General features: G+C 39.3%; 2 protein-coding genes across 8 annotated transcripts in view; one reads left to right on the plus strand and one right to left on the minus strand.

Moving 5' to 3' along the window:
* The window catches only part of FZD3 (frizzled class receptor 3), a 106,505-nt gene extending 92,529 nt beyond the window's left edge, over positions 1-13,976 (minus strand). The window contains exons 1-2 of the mRNA XM_057548953.1: positions 13,843-13,976; positions 4,411-4,939 (exon numbers count right to left, since the gene is read on the minus strand). Of these exons, the coding sequence (XP_057404936.1) occupies positions 4,411-4,599 (189 nt within the window). The 5' untranslated portion in view covers positions 4,600-4,939; positions 13,843-13,976. The remainder of the gene's footprint in view (positions 1-4,410; positions 4,940-13,842) is intronic.
* Positions 13,977-17,213: 3,237 nt separating this feature from the next.
* FBXO16 (F-box protein 16) overlaps positions 17,214-19,086 on the plus strand; it is a 57,470-nt gene continuing 55,597 nt past the window's right edge. For all 7 annotated transcript variants that reach the window (XM_007192719.2, XM_007192718.3, XM_057549376.1 and 4 more), the window contains exon 1: positions 17,214-17,393. The gene's annotated coding sequence lies outside the window, so the exon portion shown is untranslated. The remainder of the gene's footprint in view (positions 17,394-19,086) is intronic.

Genomic DNA, 19,086 nt, shown 5'->3' on the forward strand with positions numbered 1-19,086 from the left:
GGAACATGGTAAATAACATCACAGGGATGCAATCTGCAAAATAAAAACTATGAGAAATAGGGCAAACATATTACAAGAAAAAAGGGAGAGGGGTAAGGGAAAGAGAAACTATAAACTGAGACATCAATTGAATGCATTGCGTGAACTCTGATTTGAAAAGTCAACTATAAAAAAAATTGTGAAATTCTAAGAGTAATTTAAACATTAATTGTATATTTGATGATACCAAGGAAGTGATACAGGTATGATGTTTACATATTTTGAAAGAGTCCTTACTTTATAGAGATATATATGGAAATATTTATGGATGAAATTATGGTGTTTGGGATTTGCTTTAAAGTAACCCAGGTGGGTGTGCAGTCATAAATGAAACAAGACTAGCTATGTGTTGATAATTTTTGAAGCTGGATGATGGGTATATGGTGTTCATTATATCACTCCATACATTTCTATCAATATATAACTGAAATTTTCCATAATAAAAAGTTATGGGGAGGGACTTCCCTGGTGGTCAGCCCAGTGGTTAAGAATCCGCCTTCCAACGCAGGGGACACGGGTTTGATCCCTGGTCGGGGAACTAAGATCCCGCATGCAGAGGGGCAACTAAGCCTGTGCGCCACAACTACTGAGCACATGGGCCACAACTAGAGAGCCCAAGCACTTTGGAGCCCACGCACCACAACTACAGAGCCCGCGCACCACAAGGAGGAGCCTGCGCGCCAAAGCGGAGGATCCCACGTGCCACAACGAAGATCCCGCGTGCCGCAACTAAGACCTGATGCAGCCAAAAATAAAATAAATAAATACATATTTTTAAAAAAATGTTAGGGGGAAACAAAAGGCTAAAATTTGAGCTTGGATAACTGGGAGAATGGTTCAAACGTGCTTTGTTCTTAATGAGCCATAAAGGATACCAAGAATGTTCAGGCTTTTAGGCTGTATATTCCCACTAGGATCTATGCCCCTGCCAGTTTCCCATGCTATAAGAAAATCTTTAATGAGAATTACAAAAGAAAACAGGAAATGGAGGCAAGCAAGAACCATCCAGGAGTTTTTCCTCTGATTATCCTACAGTGGTTTAGTTTCAATTAAAAAAAAAAAGGACAAGCAATCAACCTCTCCCAAAGAAATTAAAGATTGCTTATTCCACAATCTAACTGAAATTAAACAGGGTGACAAGCAACAAAGAAAAATGCTCTGCATTCACACAGCACTTTAACTTTTCAAAGTTCTTTAATATACACATCACTTGTACCATCTGATCTTAAAACAACTTTGAAAAATGGACAGGGAAAATATTCACTTCCTAGAAGAAACTAACACAAAGGAGTTACAAAGCTAGTTAGTGGCAGAATACAAGTCTTCTATCCCTGTTTTAGTGCTTCTTTCACTAAACAGTTCTTTCCCATTCAACTGGGTTTAATTATTCAATATAGGAGAAAAAGCTGCTCAGATCTCTTTTATTACCACTAAAGTCATAAATACCTGATAACGTGTAGGTTCGTAAAGATAGTTACTGACAATCTGCTGACAATTCGTTGTCCATGCTGGACAGCTCCCCAAAATTTACTTAGCCATTTGGACAGTTCAAAATGGTTTGGGAAACTCAGGAATGAGAAAATATTTTTTCTATCAAAAGCCACAATACTCAGAGGGAAAAGAGAGATATCAAGTTAAGAACTTACAAAAATTTAATGTGTGTGTTTGTGTACAGATGTACATGTTTTGTAAGGTAGGGTAGAGAAATAAACATACTAACAAGGATCTTCTTTTACAACTTAATAAACCCATTTATTTGAACATGCCCCAATTTCAATGAAAGTACAGACTAGGAATTCTCTATATACAATGAAAGAACATCTAACTTGTTGATTGTGAAAAATAATAAGCAAATTTGAAATAACCCAAATTATGCTATTTCTCTCATCTGTGGCATCCCTAGCTCAATACCATATGCTGTTTCATTCCAAGCACTCATTCTGACTCACCAAACATCAGTAAAGGAATGGACGCTAGGCAGGCTTGAAGCCTGGGTCTGCTGAAAGATGCTACACCTAGGAAACTGTCTTTCAATTCATCCATTCCCACAGTAAACACTCAAGAATGTGCTGGGATTACTTGTTCCAATTACTCACTCCCACTAAAAGCTGGCAAGCTGATCCAATTTCCTGGATCAGAGATGGAGGGTGTCATCAGCAGATATAAGTCCTTGTAAGGACGCAAGAATCCTTTCTTCCATTTGGAAGTATGCTGTGTTGACTGAATTTCCACATCCTTTGCAGTTACAGAAACTTTACACTCTCAAACTGTCAGATGATTCTGTCAGTGGCATCACTGTCCTGATGTGACAACCAAGCAACTATCCCCGACATTAATTACTTCATATCACTAGAGCCTTCTCTTACAAATTATTACTCATTTAGGCTCTCTCCCTAGAATGTGTGGAATTCAAACAGATGCAATCTCACTGCCAGTAAAATATCTAGACTATATGGGCATGTTTGAGAAGAGAGCAGAGACAGCTCACCATGCCATCATTATGAATGCCCCAGGAGCCCACAACTAGAGATGCAAGTTCATCTGAAACAAATACATCATCTTTCTAGTACTTTCTCTCTAGGGGCACTTAGAAATGAAATTTGGAATAGAATTAACATTTGTGGATCACCTATTGTGTGTCATGCATTGTGCTAGCTACTTAAATCTCTCATTTAATCCTAACAGCCCTTGAAAGTATTTCTGTTATTAGTGCCTTTTCACAAATGATTTTCACAGGGATATTAGGTGACTTAAGCCCAAAGGCTGAAAGCTACTATATGGCAGAGCCAAAAGTTAAAACCAAATCAGTACATATACCTTTATGACTTATTTCTTACAACTCTATTTGCCTTCCAAAGGAGTTCTACTGACTGATACTGATACTAGAAACAAAGGTATTCCTACTTCAGTTTTTTTGTGAGAGAACTGATAGCTTTAACACCCAACAGGGACTAACATGCCTGGAACCGAATTACTATATTAAACCAATATCCATTTTCATATATCCTAATCAGACAGTCTATACCAAACCTCTCTTTACCAGTTAGACTTTGTGTGGTCAGAGGAAGAGCAGAAATGTTTTATTCAACCTCTATAATATTTTCAAATATTTGGAATATATAAGATGCCCTCCACATTTCAAAATCTATGAATAATAATCTTTCTACAAAATTTCCCAGACAGATTTATGTTAGTCTACTTGGATGTAATGAACCTTTGAATTTTACTATAAAATGAAGAATTCCAAAACACGTAGTCTTCAATTTGTTAAAAGCACTGTAACAATGGATTAAAGACTAAAGTACAAAAAACATTCGCTGTAAATTCTATGTATTATGTAGCCGCATTAATATTAGAATATGGGAAAATGGTAAAAGTTATCACCTTTAAGAGAACTTACTCCAAAAGTACTGTGCCAAGTACGTTATACATGCTTCATTTTGTACCTTACGAAGTGTTAACTCTATTTTACAAGCAAAGTAACTACGGTAAGGAAGTTCACATAACCTGCCCAAAGTAATACAGATAGAAAGTGGCAGAGTTAGAATTCAGACCCAGGTTTGTATGACACCAAAGCCTTCACCTCTTATTGCCACAGTTTACTGCCTCCTAGTTCTTATCTGGTAAACGTATCTTTGTCCATAATTCTAAAACCACTACTGAAACATATATGTACTTACTTAAACCTATTATTAACTATATCCATTAATTTGTCATAGTTTCTAAAGTAAAATAATTAAACAGTAACTAAAGAATTATCATTAGAAAAATTCAAGTAAGGCAACCAATTTTCATAAAGTCCTGACGCGTCAAGAACAGATAATTCACACAAGAAAACCTTTTTCATTGCTCGGGAGTTACTGTTCTTAAATTGATGTGAACATGGTAAGACCAGGAAATCATTTTAAATATTTAAGAAAATTCAGATACTGTAAACCACCAGCCTTAAGGCTGAACAAAAGAACGCATTTTCAAAATCATGTGACCTTCAATGTTTAGTAACTGAATTATGAGTACTATTAGTATAGTCTGTTCTTTAAAGTTTTATTATCAAATAATAGAAAAGATGTAATCATATCATAACTTGGACAGTTTTAAACTTCTGAATGGCTATTATCGCCCAAGTTCCAGTGTTTCAAATTTCTTTATAAAAGAATAATGTCTGAAAACTAAGATGAGTAACATTCCCCAAACATGAAATTTTCAATCCGTTAGAGTTTGAACCTAAATACATAACTTTGTAATGTACAAGATGTAGTTAAAAACAACATTATTTTCCTGTTGTCTATCAGACACATTCATTAGATTGGTTTAACAGGGCAATACAAGAATCATTTTCTACGACATGTCAAATAATAGATCGAGTCTTACCTCCATTGCCAAAGCTGCTGTCTGTTGGTCATAATGATTCAGAAGATTAGGCATGAAGGTAGTATTATAAGGCAAATCTTGGCACATCCTCAAGGTAATAGGTTCACAAGAAAACAAACTGTGCCCACCTATATGCCCCACAAACATAGTCAAGGGCCACAGAATGAAGACAATCCAACTCATAGCCATGCTTCCTCGACTGAATGAGACTCAGGTGATCAGGCCTTCTCAATATGTATTTTGGATCTTTATACACTTGCAGGTCTCAACTTGAAAGTACTTCTTCTATCTTTCTGTTAAGTTCTTCAAGCAGAAATATTCTTTGCACCGTCAGAGGTTTGTTAACTTGGTCTCACAAAAGGCATTTGTTTTTGGTTTCACAATATGGGAAAATGACATCATCTTGTCTCTTCTTTTCATTTTATTACACAGGGCACCACTTGGCCAACATATCAAGTTGATCAACCACATTCCCAAACAACAGATTCCATCTTAGGAGAAGAGCTATTTCTTCCTTTGATTGAAATATCTGAAAAGAAATTTTTTAAAAATGGGAGAAATTAGTCATTTCCTCTCAAAATATTATGGAGTTGATAGTAAAATCTTTGATTAGCTCAGTAAAGTTGCAGGATACAAGATCAGTACACAAAAATCAGTTGCGTTTCTATACACTAACAATGAACTACCAGAAAGAGAAATTAAAAAAAAAAATCTTTGTTGAGAGATATAATACTGACCTAACAGATAAAATACACGGGTATTTCATAAAGATATAGTATAGTTTTTCTACTTTATCATTTATGGTATAGATATACTAACATAATACATAACCAAGGCAAATTTTCTTCCCTCAGTTGCCTATATAACATATAGTTTAATTTCCCATCTATGATGGGAAATTTCCCATCTATGATGGCAATTTTTCATTTGTCACAAGACATAATTGATCCATTTTGAAAAATCTGTATGCCGTTGTCCTAAATTTTATTTAAATATCTGCCACACTTATAACCTAAGTTATTTAATTTAAATTTTATTATATGTGTTTTAATCATTAATAGTGCAGTTTTTACATTAAATGATTTGGCAGATGGCATCTGTGAAAGATGTAAAATATAAATAAATAGAAAGACATGGATTCAAGCCTCTTTATAGCTCTTTGAGTCGCTTAACTTCTCTGAGCTCAGAACTTTCCTTCCTGAAAATAGCACCTCCCAAACAAAGATGATTTATGAGTGAATTATGAAGTAATGAATGTAAAAGTACTCTATAAAAGGTAAAGCAACATCAAACATTAGGTAGTTTTATTGCTGAATAACAGCTGATACAAAGACTACTATCAACCAATACTGAACTGGCAAATAGAAGATTCTAAAAGTAGTATCAAGGACATTTTCCCAACATTACTTCATCCTTTTAGACAGTACAAAAATTTAGTACCATAGATGTAGAAACATTTGACCAACAAATGCTTCATTACACACAGCCAAGTTTCAGAGAATAGAAATCATCCCTAGAAAGTTATAGCAGGAACAGGAATGATTCCCAGTTATAGTTTCTTCCAAGTTTTAGAATCTTTGACTTGACACTACTTTTCCAGGGGCAAAAATATGCATCTCATTTGGGGCTGGAAGGGTATAGGTGGAGTGGAAGGCAGGTCTGGCAGGAAAAAAGCATATTCTAAGCTATCATACTTTCATTTGGTTTCATAATGATGTTAAATTTGCTTTTATTTCGTTTTGTTTCATAGATATTAGATATTTCTGTTTGCGGTAGACAGCCTAGATTGGGAAAACATGAAAAAGAAAGGTTCAGAAATTCTCAGAGACCCGGGTTAACAGACAACTTAAATATATACTACAGCCCGTGACAGCTTAGACCTTGAGACCTGGAACTGGTTTGGCTTAAGCAGGGAAGGAAACTGTCCTTTGTGCACTGACTATCAATGACTGGGACCTCTGCAACCCAAGCTTTAATTACTAGGCAGAAAAAACTATTTGGAGAAAGTAAAGCAATGGCTGAATCTTCCCAATTTCTCCCCCTAGTATATGGTCTTGAGTAGTGGAAGGGAAAAGGAAAGTCTGTGGCCTCCAGAATTAGGAACACTAAAGATACGAGCAATCCCGGCCCCAAACATCTAATCTCTCTAATACTGAAATCTCTAAACCAGAAATATTTGCAAAAGCTTCTTGGCCTGCCATATATTTTCCTCCTTCAAGCTGGTCCCAAAAATGTGATGCCTGGCTATAGAAAACTGATAATAAACACAGTCATTCATATTTAAGCTTAATTACCATGCAGCACAGTAACAATTATGCATATCATTAAATGTGTCAAATAACCACTGAAAGCTTTATTTGGTTACAGTATTAAAACATCCATGTAAGTTCCATCTTTGTAGTTTGCTGCTTATGCAGCATGTTCATCTGCTTGCATCTAAAAAAAAAAATTAAAGGGAACATTGCTCCCTACTGAATATGTATATAACAATAAGAATTTCAAAAATTTCATTTAGACTAATCTATTTTTCAAGCAGTATGGGTTTCAAATATATGGTTCAAAGAAGACTACCACATAAAACTTGAGGGAGAAACTAAGCAATAGCTCATTGGGTTTTTGAAACTAGATGAGAAACCCCCTTATACTTCTGCCTACTCTATTTACTTGTTTTTCTCTCAATTAATCCTTTTGCCTCATTTACAAGCAAGGCTTCCCACCACCTTACAAAAGTGCTTTCCTTTATGTACTATGACATTCAAATTTCCATATATCAGGACTTCCCTGGTGGCACAGTGGTTAAGAATCCACCCGCCAATGCAGGGGACACCAGGTTTGATCCCTGGTCCGGGAAGATTCCACATGCCACTGAGCAACTATCCCGTGCGCCACAACTACTGAGCCTGCACGCCCCAACTATTGAGCCCACATGCTGCAACTACTGAAACCCATGCGCCTAGAGCCCGTGCTCTGCAACAAGAGAAGCCACCACAATGAGAAGCCTGTGCACCACAACGAAGAGTAGCCCTTACTCGCCACAACCAGAGAAAGCCCGCGCACAGCAACAAAGACCCAACGCAGCCAAAAAATAAAAAAAATATTTCCACATATCAAAACATTTTTGTAAAATTATTATGTTAGGCTGGGGTATAATCTTAACACACCAAGAGTAGTTTATGATTATTAAAATAAATGAGAAAAAAAAACAGTGGAATGCCGTGAGACAAAAAGAAAAATAGGAATAGTAAAAATCTTAAAGAATTTATATTTCCCCCAAATCAGAGGTGCCCTAATCTTAATGTGTAGCAGATTCATAGATTCCCCCATAAGTCTAAGAAATCTGAACCTCTGGAAAATGATATGCATTCTAATGATTATCTCAGGTTCTGTTACAGGTGATCTATAAGTCATATTTTGAGAAATGCTATCCTAAAATAGAGAAATTTAAGAGTATAGGATATTTGTACGTAATTGTGTACTTAGCAAAAGTAATACATACAATGAATTTTTTAAAAAGCAGATAAAGAATACTTTAATAGAAAAATGGGAAAAAGACATAAATTTACATAAGAAATACAAATAGCCAACAAACACATGAAAAGATATTCAACTTTACTACTAAAAACATGTGAACATGATATATAACATTTTTGCCAATCAGATAGGCAAAATAAGAATAATAGAAAACAGTATAGGAGAGGGTGCAGGGAAAAGAACATTTTCAACATTCCAACACTTTCAAACACTATGGTTTTTTTTTTGGCCGTGTGGCTTGTGGGATCTTAGTTCCCCCACCAGGGATTGAGTCCAGGCCATGGCAGTGAAAGTGCCTAACCTCTGGACTGCCAGGGAATTCCCCACTTTCAAATACTACTGGTGGGAATGTAAACTAGTTGGTATTTCAAAAAAATACAGCTACGTACATCAAAAGCCCTTAAAATGTGTACAATCTGATAAAGCAAACCTATTCTATAATTTATTCTAAGAAAGTAAACACAGGGACTTCCGTGGTGGTGCAGTGGTTAAGAATCTGCCTGTCAGTGCAGGGGACATGGGTTCGAGCCCTGGTCTGGGAAGAACCCACATGCTGCAGAGCAACTAAGCCCGTGCATCACAACTACTGAGCCTGCGCGCCCTAGAGCCTGTGCTCCGCAACGAGAGAAGCCACCACAATGAGAAGCCCGCGCACCGCATAAAAGAGCAGCCCCCAGCTCGCCACAACTAGAGAAAGCCCGCGCACAGCAACGAAGACCCATGGAGCCAAAAATACATCAAAAAAAAAAAAAAAAAGGAAACACAAGTACACATGATGTAAAACCAAAATGTTAGTGCAACATTGTTTATAAAATAAAAACCAGAGGCATGTTTATAAAATAAAAACCAGAGGCAACCTATAAGTCTACCAATAAGTAACTGGTTAAACTATGGTACAACCAATACATGATATACTCACTAAAAATGATGAGCAGGATCTGTATATGTTGACATGGTAAGACAGTAACAATAAGTAAAAAATAAAATTTAAAAATGGTTTGCAAAACAGCATATATATATATATATATATATATATATATATATCCCACTTTTGTCAGAAAGATACATACACAGAACAGAATAAAACTATTTCAGTTGTTTAAAAATAAAATATTATAGGGAATTCCCTGGCAGTCCAGTGGTTAGGAGTCCGCGCTTCCACTGCAGGGGGCACAGGGTTCCATCCCTAGTTGGGGAACTAAGATCTCGCATGCCGCGTGGCCAAAAAACGAAAACAAAAAATAAATAAATAAAATATTATAAATGCTAAAATTTTATTTAAAAATCTGTCGTATATTATTTGTGTATGGGATAATTTAACTCTGCTAAATCTATAAATGTGTGCTGACTAGCTGACAAGAATACTAGCCGAATCACTGATTTATTGGCTGCTAATTAAGCAACAAGCCAAGGGACACAAAACTGTCCTACTGTATGTAGTAAGGAAAGCAAAAAACTGATGATCAACATAGTATGAGTCAAAAACTGATTTTCAATATTGAAAAAAATCAGATCACTTATCAGCTGAATCAAATGTTGTTATACACAGTTTTAAAAAAAAACTTTTGATATGTATTCTAAACTGCTTTTAAATAACATAATGAAATACCTGCTTCTAATCAGGATCATGTGAGTATGGCTAGCAACAGTCATTTTTCCTAAGGTAGAATCATCCTTGGAAAAGCTGTAAGTTGAAGTTCCAGACAGCAGGACACAGAGAAGATTCGGGACCCCAAGAGATACTGCCAAAATATAGCAACTCATTAAATAAAGGTTAAAAGTCCTTCTGGCATTCTTACTGATATTATATTTTTTTACTATAAGAATCTGCAGAATCTCTGCTGAATAAAGGGAACTGCTGGATTAACATAACTGGAGTGAACAGCCTCAGGAGGCAGGGCCCAGTAAAAAGTGAGCAATATGGCAACAGTTGTTCATGCCCTAACCCTGAGAAAAGAGGCACATTCCCTTCTCTACAGAGCAATATAAGATAACATGGAAAACTGATTTCAGATTAAGCTACTTGATTATCATTTCATCACAAAACAAAAAGGAATAGATACATTTAAACATACACTTCAATTTTTATCAATGTGTAACGTCAGGAATCTGGTATTACCCAATTTACCAGTTTTCTTTTGATGATAGAAAGTAAAAGCCCTTAAAATAAGCTGAGTATTTGTCCTGAAGAACAGCAATAAAGGGGATGCAATCTTGGAAGACTGTCTTCCCAGGCTGGCTACAAAGCCAGACCCAAAGAACTCAAGTGGGAAAAGCAGGAGATGGCAACTGTGAAGAGGAAAGCAGGCTGAATCCCTGAAGAAACAATGACAACAGTGGGCCCTGAGGGCTTGTCAAGAGGGTCCTGCAACGAAAGATTATGTTCAGCAATTCTATTCCAATTCACACTTTCTGTACAGAAAGTGATCTGGTTCATCATTCTCAGCTTAGATTTAATTTTCTTGACACTCTATAAATGTAGATAACATTTTGCATTTCCAATTCAGAAATACCATCTAAAGGTTGCCTCAAATACAGTGGCTACAATGGGAACAGGAGAAATATTCCTTGTCTTCTTTCAGAGGAGTTTTCCAAGAATGCATTACAAGGATTAGCAATGACTACCTCTAAAGAGTTTCTTCTCTCAAGTAAATTACTGTCTTGTTGGAGAGCAAAATATACATTCAGAGCATACTCACTGCTCTAACTGTTAGGTTCCTCTTCCTAAAACCCATGTAGTTTTTGGCCTTTTGTTTTCCATATCTTATTACTTAAAAAATAAATTCATTCTCGAAATACTGTTTCCTGGTTGTAAAAAGAAAATTTATACACCTCCATATTTAATTCATAGGTCCTAGATTCCTATTAATCTCAGAGTACCTCCTTCCTACTTCATCTCTGTAATTTTTAAAGTTCATCTTGTCATCTACTGATTACAACAGATAATCTAATCTTCCAGTGTGCTGAGCGATAGGGCTTAGAAAGAAAAACAAACACAGGAAAAACAAATACATCTAAGTTCAAAATTAAAATGAATGGTAGGCATCAAAATCCAGTCCATTTTACAAATTATACATTACTTTTAAGACTAAAGAAAGCAGAAGATCTTTTAAAACTAATCTAAAAACAAAACTGGAAAGTTAAAAGATGGCCAGATTCTGGACTAAAAAAAAAAAAAAAAAAAATCAGGTGACATTCCAGCCTGGCTTCCCTTTTCAATTAAAATTTGTTCAGAAAATGCTCTAATATCAAGCCCCTGAATTTTTTTTTCCCCTTTAGCATGGTTGTATGCTTTGACTATAAAATTAGTTCAGTGAGATAAAATTTGGGGACCAGGATTTTTTTTTTAGCCGACTAGCCTAGTTATATTTATCTCAACCTTCATTTGCAGTGAATTCCTTGGATCCACCAAAACTGTCGCTAGTTCTCAGTATAACAAATTGGAATTCAAAGAGAGATCCATCATTTTTGATGCAACAGTCAGTTAAAACTGCTTCCTAGCCAATGAAGAGTTGTTACTCTTCAAACATTTATTCCTAGCCTTATGGAAATGCCACTATTAAAAACCTTCATTTCTTTCCTCAAGACCCTGCTACACATCTTTTCGCAAACCTACACTGAACAATCTCTCGTACATATTTCAAAGTCTTGCTTTTCATTTGCACTATTGCTCTTTATGTGGGCAGCTGCAGCTTTAAGCAGCCATAATTCTAGAGTTTTAGGGGTTAAAAAAAAAACAAACCTGAGGCCAACACTGCTCTCCCCTGCGAAAGAAGGTAAAGATGTGGTAAGAACTGTTTCCTACCACCTGTCTCTTAAAGAAAATAAAGTCAATAGCAGCCTAACATCAACAAACTAATATGCTCAGAATAAGTTTTCAGTATAAAATCTCATAGTTTTACTAACAAATATGAAATTTAAGTTGGGGAGAGACATTTTTTCCTGTCAAGTGGGAAACAGAGGACTTATTGTGAGTTAAAAACTTCCCTCTCTTTGCCCAATGATGAAGCTTTCACATTGTACTATACAAAGAAAGAATGTGCACTTTACTATTATATTCCCCTCAACCCTCCCTACTTCAAATATCTCAATTATGGGACTCCCAAGAAAAAGCCACCTAAATGTTCACAGCACAGAATAAAGCTCAGAGGAATACAGTAGCTAAGATGAAAAAAGGAATGAAAGAGCCTACGGTCCTTTCTTCTTTTATTAATGGGACATTGGTAGATTCAAGAGAGATGTGGAGGTAGAGAATATTAGTGGATGAGAAAAAAAAAAGAAAGAAGTAGGAGGAAAGAGAAGTTAGGATGGTAGGCTTTACTAATTACCTTCTTATTTTCCTGATAGTTTCAAAGCCCTTGGGGGGTAGAGGAGGAACACTTTATTCCACTAAATAAAAGGCAACCCGGTAAGAGAAGGGCTGCATCTCAATTATCTTTTATCTTCAGCTCTATCCTTGCAAGCCTGCCCCCTTAAGCTTTTACACCACTTTCCTGTCTTATTACCTCTATGTTGTGGTTTGGTAGGTAGTTCAAGTAAATGCTTTTTTTTTTTTTTTCCCCAGGAGGAAAAAGATGGTATTGATTTGCTTAAAAGTACGATGGAAAGCATTATCTTGAGGAGTAAATGCTTCTTAATAACAAAACTACTGATTTATCTATTCCTTTGACTGTCAGCACACCACTAAAGGCTAAAAGAAGGCTGAAGAGGGAGGTAACATCCCCAATGTCAGGTCTTTGTTTCCTTGCTCTTGCGGTACTGGCTTTGCCAAGTAACCCAATTCCTGTAAATAAACATGACAGGTCTATGAGAACTACTTCTATAAAATAAGATCTTGCTTGGCTGTTTCTATATAGCAGTTATTCATTTCCATAGCTGCTAGTCTGCTCTGCTGCTCCAACCGATTAAATTTAGAAGGAAACCAAAATTCAAATTCTCATTTTAATTCTGGGCCAAAAACCGGACCTCCTTCCAACAGCAGATATTTTGCAACTTTAAGTTGACTCCTATGCCTGAATTAGTGGCATGTGCTTTTGTTCTAAAAAAAAAAAGAAAGAAAGAAAAGAAAAAAATAGAAGCAGCCGTCTTTCTCTTATTGAGGAGGCACCTAACTCTTCAAAAGCCTCTAGGAAGCTGCTAAAACGTCTTGAAGTATTTTAACAGCAGCTTTATTTCAGAGGCTATGGATGAGCTGCCCCGCGGTACCCCAGGGCAAACACACGGAGCATCAAAGCGGGCAGCGGGGGAAGCCTCGGGGAGGGAGCAGCAGACTTTGCGAACTGACGGGAGGGAGGGGAGGGAACAACTTTTAGGACTGGAAACAGGAGGCCGGTCAGATGCTGAGACGCCGCCCGGGCCCGGGGAAGCCTCGACGCGGGTCTCGGGCGGACCCCCGCGCCCCGACGCGCAGCCCTCGGTGCACTGTCCTCCCCGCCGGCGGCCGCGTCCTCCACCCACGCCCCGGGCGGCCCCGGAGCGCCACACGCCCCCGCGGCGCCCACCGAGGCGGAGGGCTGGGCCGGGGGCGGCGCGGGGGGAACGCGGGCCACACTCGCACAGGTTGCCCAGCGCGAGCTCGGGACCGAGAGGGTTAAACCTGTCCGCGAGCATCTGTCCGCCTCAACCCCCAACCCCAAACCCCGCTCCCCCGCGCCCCGCCGGCCCGCCGCCCACCCCGAGAAGCCCCGAGACACCCCGCCACAGCCCGGCACCCAAGGCTTTTGTTTTGGCCGCGACAAGAATAACGATCCCTGAGGAGGAGCTGCCGGGGCTGCTGGTGGCTCCTCGGCATAGGGTTAGACAGAGGAGCGGGCAGCCGCGGCGGCACCTCCTCAGTCCCCACACTCCCCGAGCCCTCTTCCCGCTGAGCCGGACGGGGGAGCCGCACGCTCCGGGGCTCACCTCACACCTCGGGGCCGGGTTCCTGGGGGGCTGCGGCGCCGGCCGTGGGTGGCCGCGGGTCCCTCAGGTAAACGGAGCGAAGGAGGACCGCCTGCGCACGCCTCGGAGCGACCGCGAGCTTTCGCGAGCGCCGGGGCGCGCGGCCAGCGGAGCGAGCACGCGCGCGCCCGCACGGCGCAGGCGCGCTGCGCACGCGCCCGAGCGTTCCCATTTTGAGCCCAGCTGCCTGAAATCCGCTCCGCTCGCCTCGTTTTTCCCGGCTTCGAGCCGCGGGTGATGCCTGGCGCTTCCTACCCCCCGCGGAGTCGTTCCGAGCTCTGGAAGCGTTTTTCTTAAATAAACTCCCTTTGCAAAGCCATCCCTCTCTTCCCTGCTGAGACAGCGCGCCGACTCTCATCTCTCAAGCCTGGGATGCTAGTATTGGGAGACTACCAGGACCTGTTTTGAGAACCAGTGTGCCCCCGGGGACCCGAGAATTGGAGATGGTTAAGAGGCGGGTCACCAGCTGCTGAGCGTGGCACTGGGTTCAGGTGGAGGTAGTCAACTGGCCTGTTGCAGAGCTCCAGGCTGAAACAACAGAGTAGACAGGATACCTGCCCGTGAACAGTTTATATCTTCTTTACCAGCACCTTAGAGAGCAGGTGGAGCTTGTGGTTGATTGGTGGCATTCCCCCATCTTTTGCTCCTTAGGAAACGTTTCTCCTCGCTTTTTCTACATAAGTAATTTTAGAACTGAAAGATTTCTTAGAAGTCATCTAAACCCAACCTCTCATTTTTCAGACGCGGAAAAGAACGGTCCCGAAAGGTTAAATGACTTACCCAAAGTCACACAGCGTTTGAATGGCTGAGTTTGGATTCATTTCAAGCCAAAACTGTTCTTCTTTTTGCCTACATTATTTTACCTACCTTTCTCTTCCTTTTCGTCCGTTTTCAACCTAGACTTCACAGGCATCATTTTGATCTGTGGTAGCACACAGGACAAAGTAATATTTTGATCTTGTCGCACAATATGAATGTACTTAACTGTACACTTGGTTAAGTTGGTAAATTTTGGTTCGTATATTTTAACATAATCTTTTTAAAGGTATTCCCTAAATGATAAATAAATGTTGAGCTGAGGCAGCCATAAATACAGTTGAACGTCAGAAGATGAGCTATGGGAAAGCGCATCATAAAAGAGATCTGAAGAGACATTTTCAATTTCGTTAATAAATAACTACTCGTGCAGTAACATTTGAAAAAAAAAAAAAAAGTAGTATTGATCCTTAGACTGATTCTTAGCAAGTCATTGTGTCCTGTGGAGCCAACACTGCCTCTACCGAGAGTGAGTGAAGCAGCTAAGAGCGTTTGTGAAAATCTGTGTGGACCTGCTTCATGTACTTCCAGATCCCTTGTACCTGCAGATCTTCTGGAGATGTGCTGCTAGCACATTTTTTATGCAATTTACACACGGACACATTGAAGCTGTCAGGCATAGAACATATCTTGGCTCACACCGGGAGGTGGGAATGATGTAGAAATTATCACCGAATGTAGCAACATGATCACATCTCAGAAATAGAACACTGAGTGGAAAAACCAAACTACAAGATATGTAAATTATGATAGCTCTCTAAAACCGACGTATTGTTTATGAGGTCAACCATGTATATACAGTAAGCATAAAAAGTGGATTAGTGGGCTACACACTAATTTCACGATAGTGGTTGCCTCTAGGCAAGCAGGGTGGGGAATGAGATCTGGGAAGCATGCAAAAGGGGCTTCAACTGTTAATCACACACAGGAAGCAAAATGTTAACATTTTAAAAAATCTCTGTGGGGAGACAAGGGTGTTTCTTAGGCAAGTCTCTAAACTTTTCTTTGTGGTTGAAATGTTGAAATGTTTCATTTAAAAGTAATGTTGAATTATCAAGGATATTGAGCCAATGCGCTCACCGTGAACACAGCGTGAATGGTGGTGTTCAGCCTTGGAGGGTCAGAAGTCAGACTGATGAAGGGCTGATCAAGGAGAAGTCTAGAGGGTGCTGGTTGAGAGGACCGAAGAAAGGGACCTTATTTTCATGGATAAAAATACTCAGCTCTAACAGGGATAAAATGTTCTGCTCTCTTTAAACCCATCTCTCTTTCATTCAATGCTGTAACCACCAGTAGAAAATCTTTAATGAGCGGGAACTTCACAGAGACACAGCACTCTACCAGCATGTTGTTAAAACTGGTCTCTTTCTGGATGAACCCATCTTGAAACCATACATGTTAACTGGTAATACACAGTAATTTAGTACTGCATCTACCTACCTCCCCCAGGCCTCTGCCCCTGCAAAAAGGCTTTGTTTATTCATTTTACATACAACCTGATCATGTGGAAAAACCACTAGGCTGGAATTCAGACAACCTAGGTTCTAATTTCAGTTTGGCCACTTACTGATCCTTTGTCAACTCACGGAAAGCAACAACCTTTATGAGCTTCACTTTTCATTTTCTTTTTAAATGGGAGATATACAAATGCTGCCTATTTCAAAACTATGAAACGATACAGAGTTTACATTTGTTTGCATAGGAGTACATTTTTATCTATTTTAGGAAATATTAGTGAAAGAGTCTTTTTTGTTTTTCTAATTTGTTTAGCTGCTGCCCATAAGAACTGCTTTACGTTTACCAGAGAAGCTCCGTTCTGAAATGTTGAATGTTTTGTTTTTCTCTAACACTTGTTTATAGTTCTATCACAGTAGTTATCACTGTGGTCCTTACGGTAGTTATTTCTACATTGCATTTTCCAGGTTTCCTCATTAGATTTCTTTTTTTATCCTTGCATTCTCACTCCGCCTCTCATTACATGGTGGATACTCCACAAATTTAATTAAGTTAGACTGATCCTAAAATTTCCCAAATTTGGAGCTATTCTTATTAAGGCATGCCATCTGCTGGTTCCCTGGTGTATCCGTCAGTCGGCCTGAATTCTTTAATCCAATAAATTAAAAGTCATGGTGAAGCATTTGCGAGTTTGTGTGTTGGGCAATTTTCCCACGTCCTTCCACTTCCTGTGTGCAGGTGCTATTCTTTCACTGAACCTCTCTAGAATTCTTTTTCCTCCAACCTTCTTTTACCTGTTGGCCACTCTTAAAACCCGGAGAAATGGAGTTGACGTTTTGGAACCCTGGAGCGACCAGAACGATATAACTGGGCATGCTCAGTAGGTTGGCCTGATTTGGAACACACTTATGTCTTGAATGAGGGCTTTTAAGGCTGTTTATTTCAGGATCGGCTGCATCTTCGTACTAGCATTATATTGGGAGATTGCAGTCCCTGCCACCCTCTTGGCGCTTACACTTTTTCTTTTTATCCGTGTGCCCAATTTTGGAGCCAGCCCTCCAGGATCTCCTGGCCAATCAAGAGACCACACATTGTTGCCTAAGAGACCCCGGGTGCCAGCGAAAAGATTTATAGACGGTGATTGGACTACTGGAAGGGGTGGGGGCTAGACAGAGTCAAAGAAACAGCAACTACGGCAACACCAGTGCCGGAGGCTTGAAGAGAAAGACGAACCCAAAGAGGTGAGAGCAGTGGGCAGTGCATGAAAAAGATGGAGGCTTTCGTTTGAGAGCTCAGCTCTCAGATCCTCCTGGGTCTCTCACAAGCCTTGGCAGTGCCCCCCGGGAATTACATTTTGCTTCGTTTCAGCTGCAGTTCAAGTGACAGATGCTTCATATTTCTGAAATTAACAACCAACAAATAATTGTTTCTATGCCTATCAAGCACTAGCTCTTTGCACGGTATTATAGTTTTTCTTTGTTTCTACCTAGTTGAATATCAGATGAATTCATATTTAAGTCTAACCATACCCTCTTTCCTGATAATTTCCTGATAATATCTGATCTCCTCTGACGATACTGCAATGTACAATGGGTGAGATGTATGCTAGTATAGAAACTCAATCCTCTTCCACTCTGTAAACTCCAAATAAAAATCCGATCGTCCTGAGTTTAATTCCAGTGCTCAGTTCCTAATGTTGAGTTTTATCCTTCCTTTCCACTAGTTTTAAGCCTTAAACTGCCTCCCCTCCACTGTTGTATTCATTCATTCAGTTGACCTAACAAATATTTATTGAGCACCCATTACGTACTACTGAGATTAGGATTCAGGTGAGCAGTGTCAGGAAACCACCTAAGCAAAGAAGCATCAGTTTTGTACCATGTTCTGTGATCTGAAGTTCAGTGTGTCTGGGCAGATAGTGCATGAAGGGAGAGAAAGGAGGATGAGGCTGAAAAGGTAGGTGGAGGTAAATTCACAGTGGACCTAGATTTGCATGCTGAGGAGCCTGGATATTCTGTAGCCATTATCAAGCCTCTGAAGGTTTTTGAGCTGAAAAATGACAGGTATTTTTTAAAAAATACCTCCCAAGGAGAGTGGTGATTAGCAAAGGTTGGGGGGTGGGGAAATGGGGAGATATTGATCAAAGGGTGCAAACCTCTGGTTATAAAATGAATGAGTTCTAGAGACCCTATCTACAGCATTGTGACTATAGTTAATAATAATGTATACTTGACATTTGCTAAACGAGTAGATCTCAAGTATTCTCATCACACACACACACACAAACGGTAACTATGGGAGGTGATGGATATGTTAAATAGTTTGATTGTGGTAAGCATTTTACAATGTATACATGTATTAAAACATCACGTTGTACACCTTAAATATATACCTTTTTATTTGTCAAAAAAACAACAAACAACAAACAAACAAAAAACCTCTCTAGCAGTAGACTGTTAGCTCCATTATAGCCAAGACTCTCGTCTTTGTACCTCTAATACAGGCCTAATAAGGTCCTTAGTGAGGTTGAATAATGGTGACAGTGTGAAGAATGGCTTAGAAGATGGAATTGGAGGTACGTGGCCACTGGAACTTTACCAGAGGACCTATCTTTACCTTTAAACATGGAACTAGAACCACACATTGGGGGCAAGGGCCATAAGCCCTTTTTCTTCCTTTTTATCCAAAGAAAAATTAAAGATGAACGTTCAAGGACAGCCATTAAGGGGAAAAGAGGTCATAAAAAAGCAACAGCAAGCTTTGTATGTTGAAGGAGGGAAGACAACTTGCTTTGTCTTGTTATTTTTATGTAGTATAAAAGTGTCTGAGTGGTCTATACTGTGAACCAGTGTGGGCATGCAAATATGCACGGTGCCCATCGTCTAGAATGGATGGAGGAGGAAAAACTGTAAAAAGATAATGACCAAAGACAGA

This window comes from Balaenoptera acutorostrata, chromosome 6 (genome assembly GCF_949987535.1).
Source record: "Balaenoptera acutorostrata chromosome 6, mBalAcu1.1, whole genome shotgun sequence".
NCBI classification, from domain to species: domain Eukaryota; kingdom Metazoa; phylum Chordata; class Mammalia; order Artiodactyla; family Balaenopteridae; genus Balaenoptera; species Balaenoptera acutorostrata.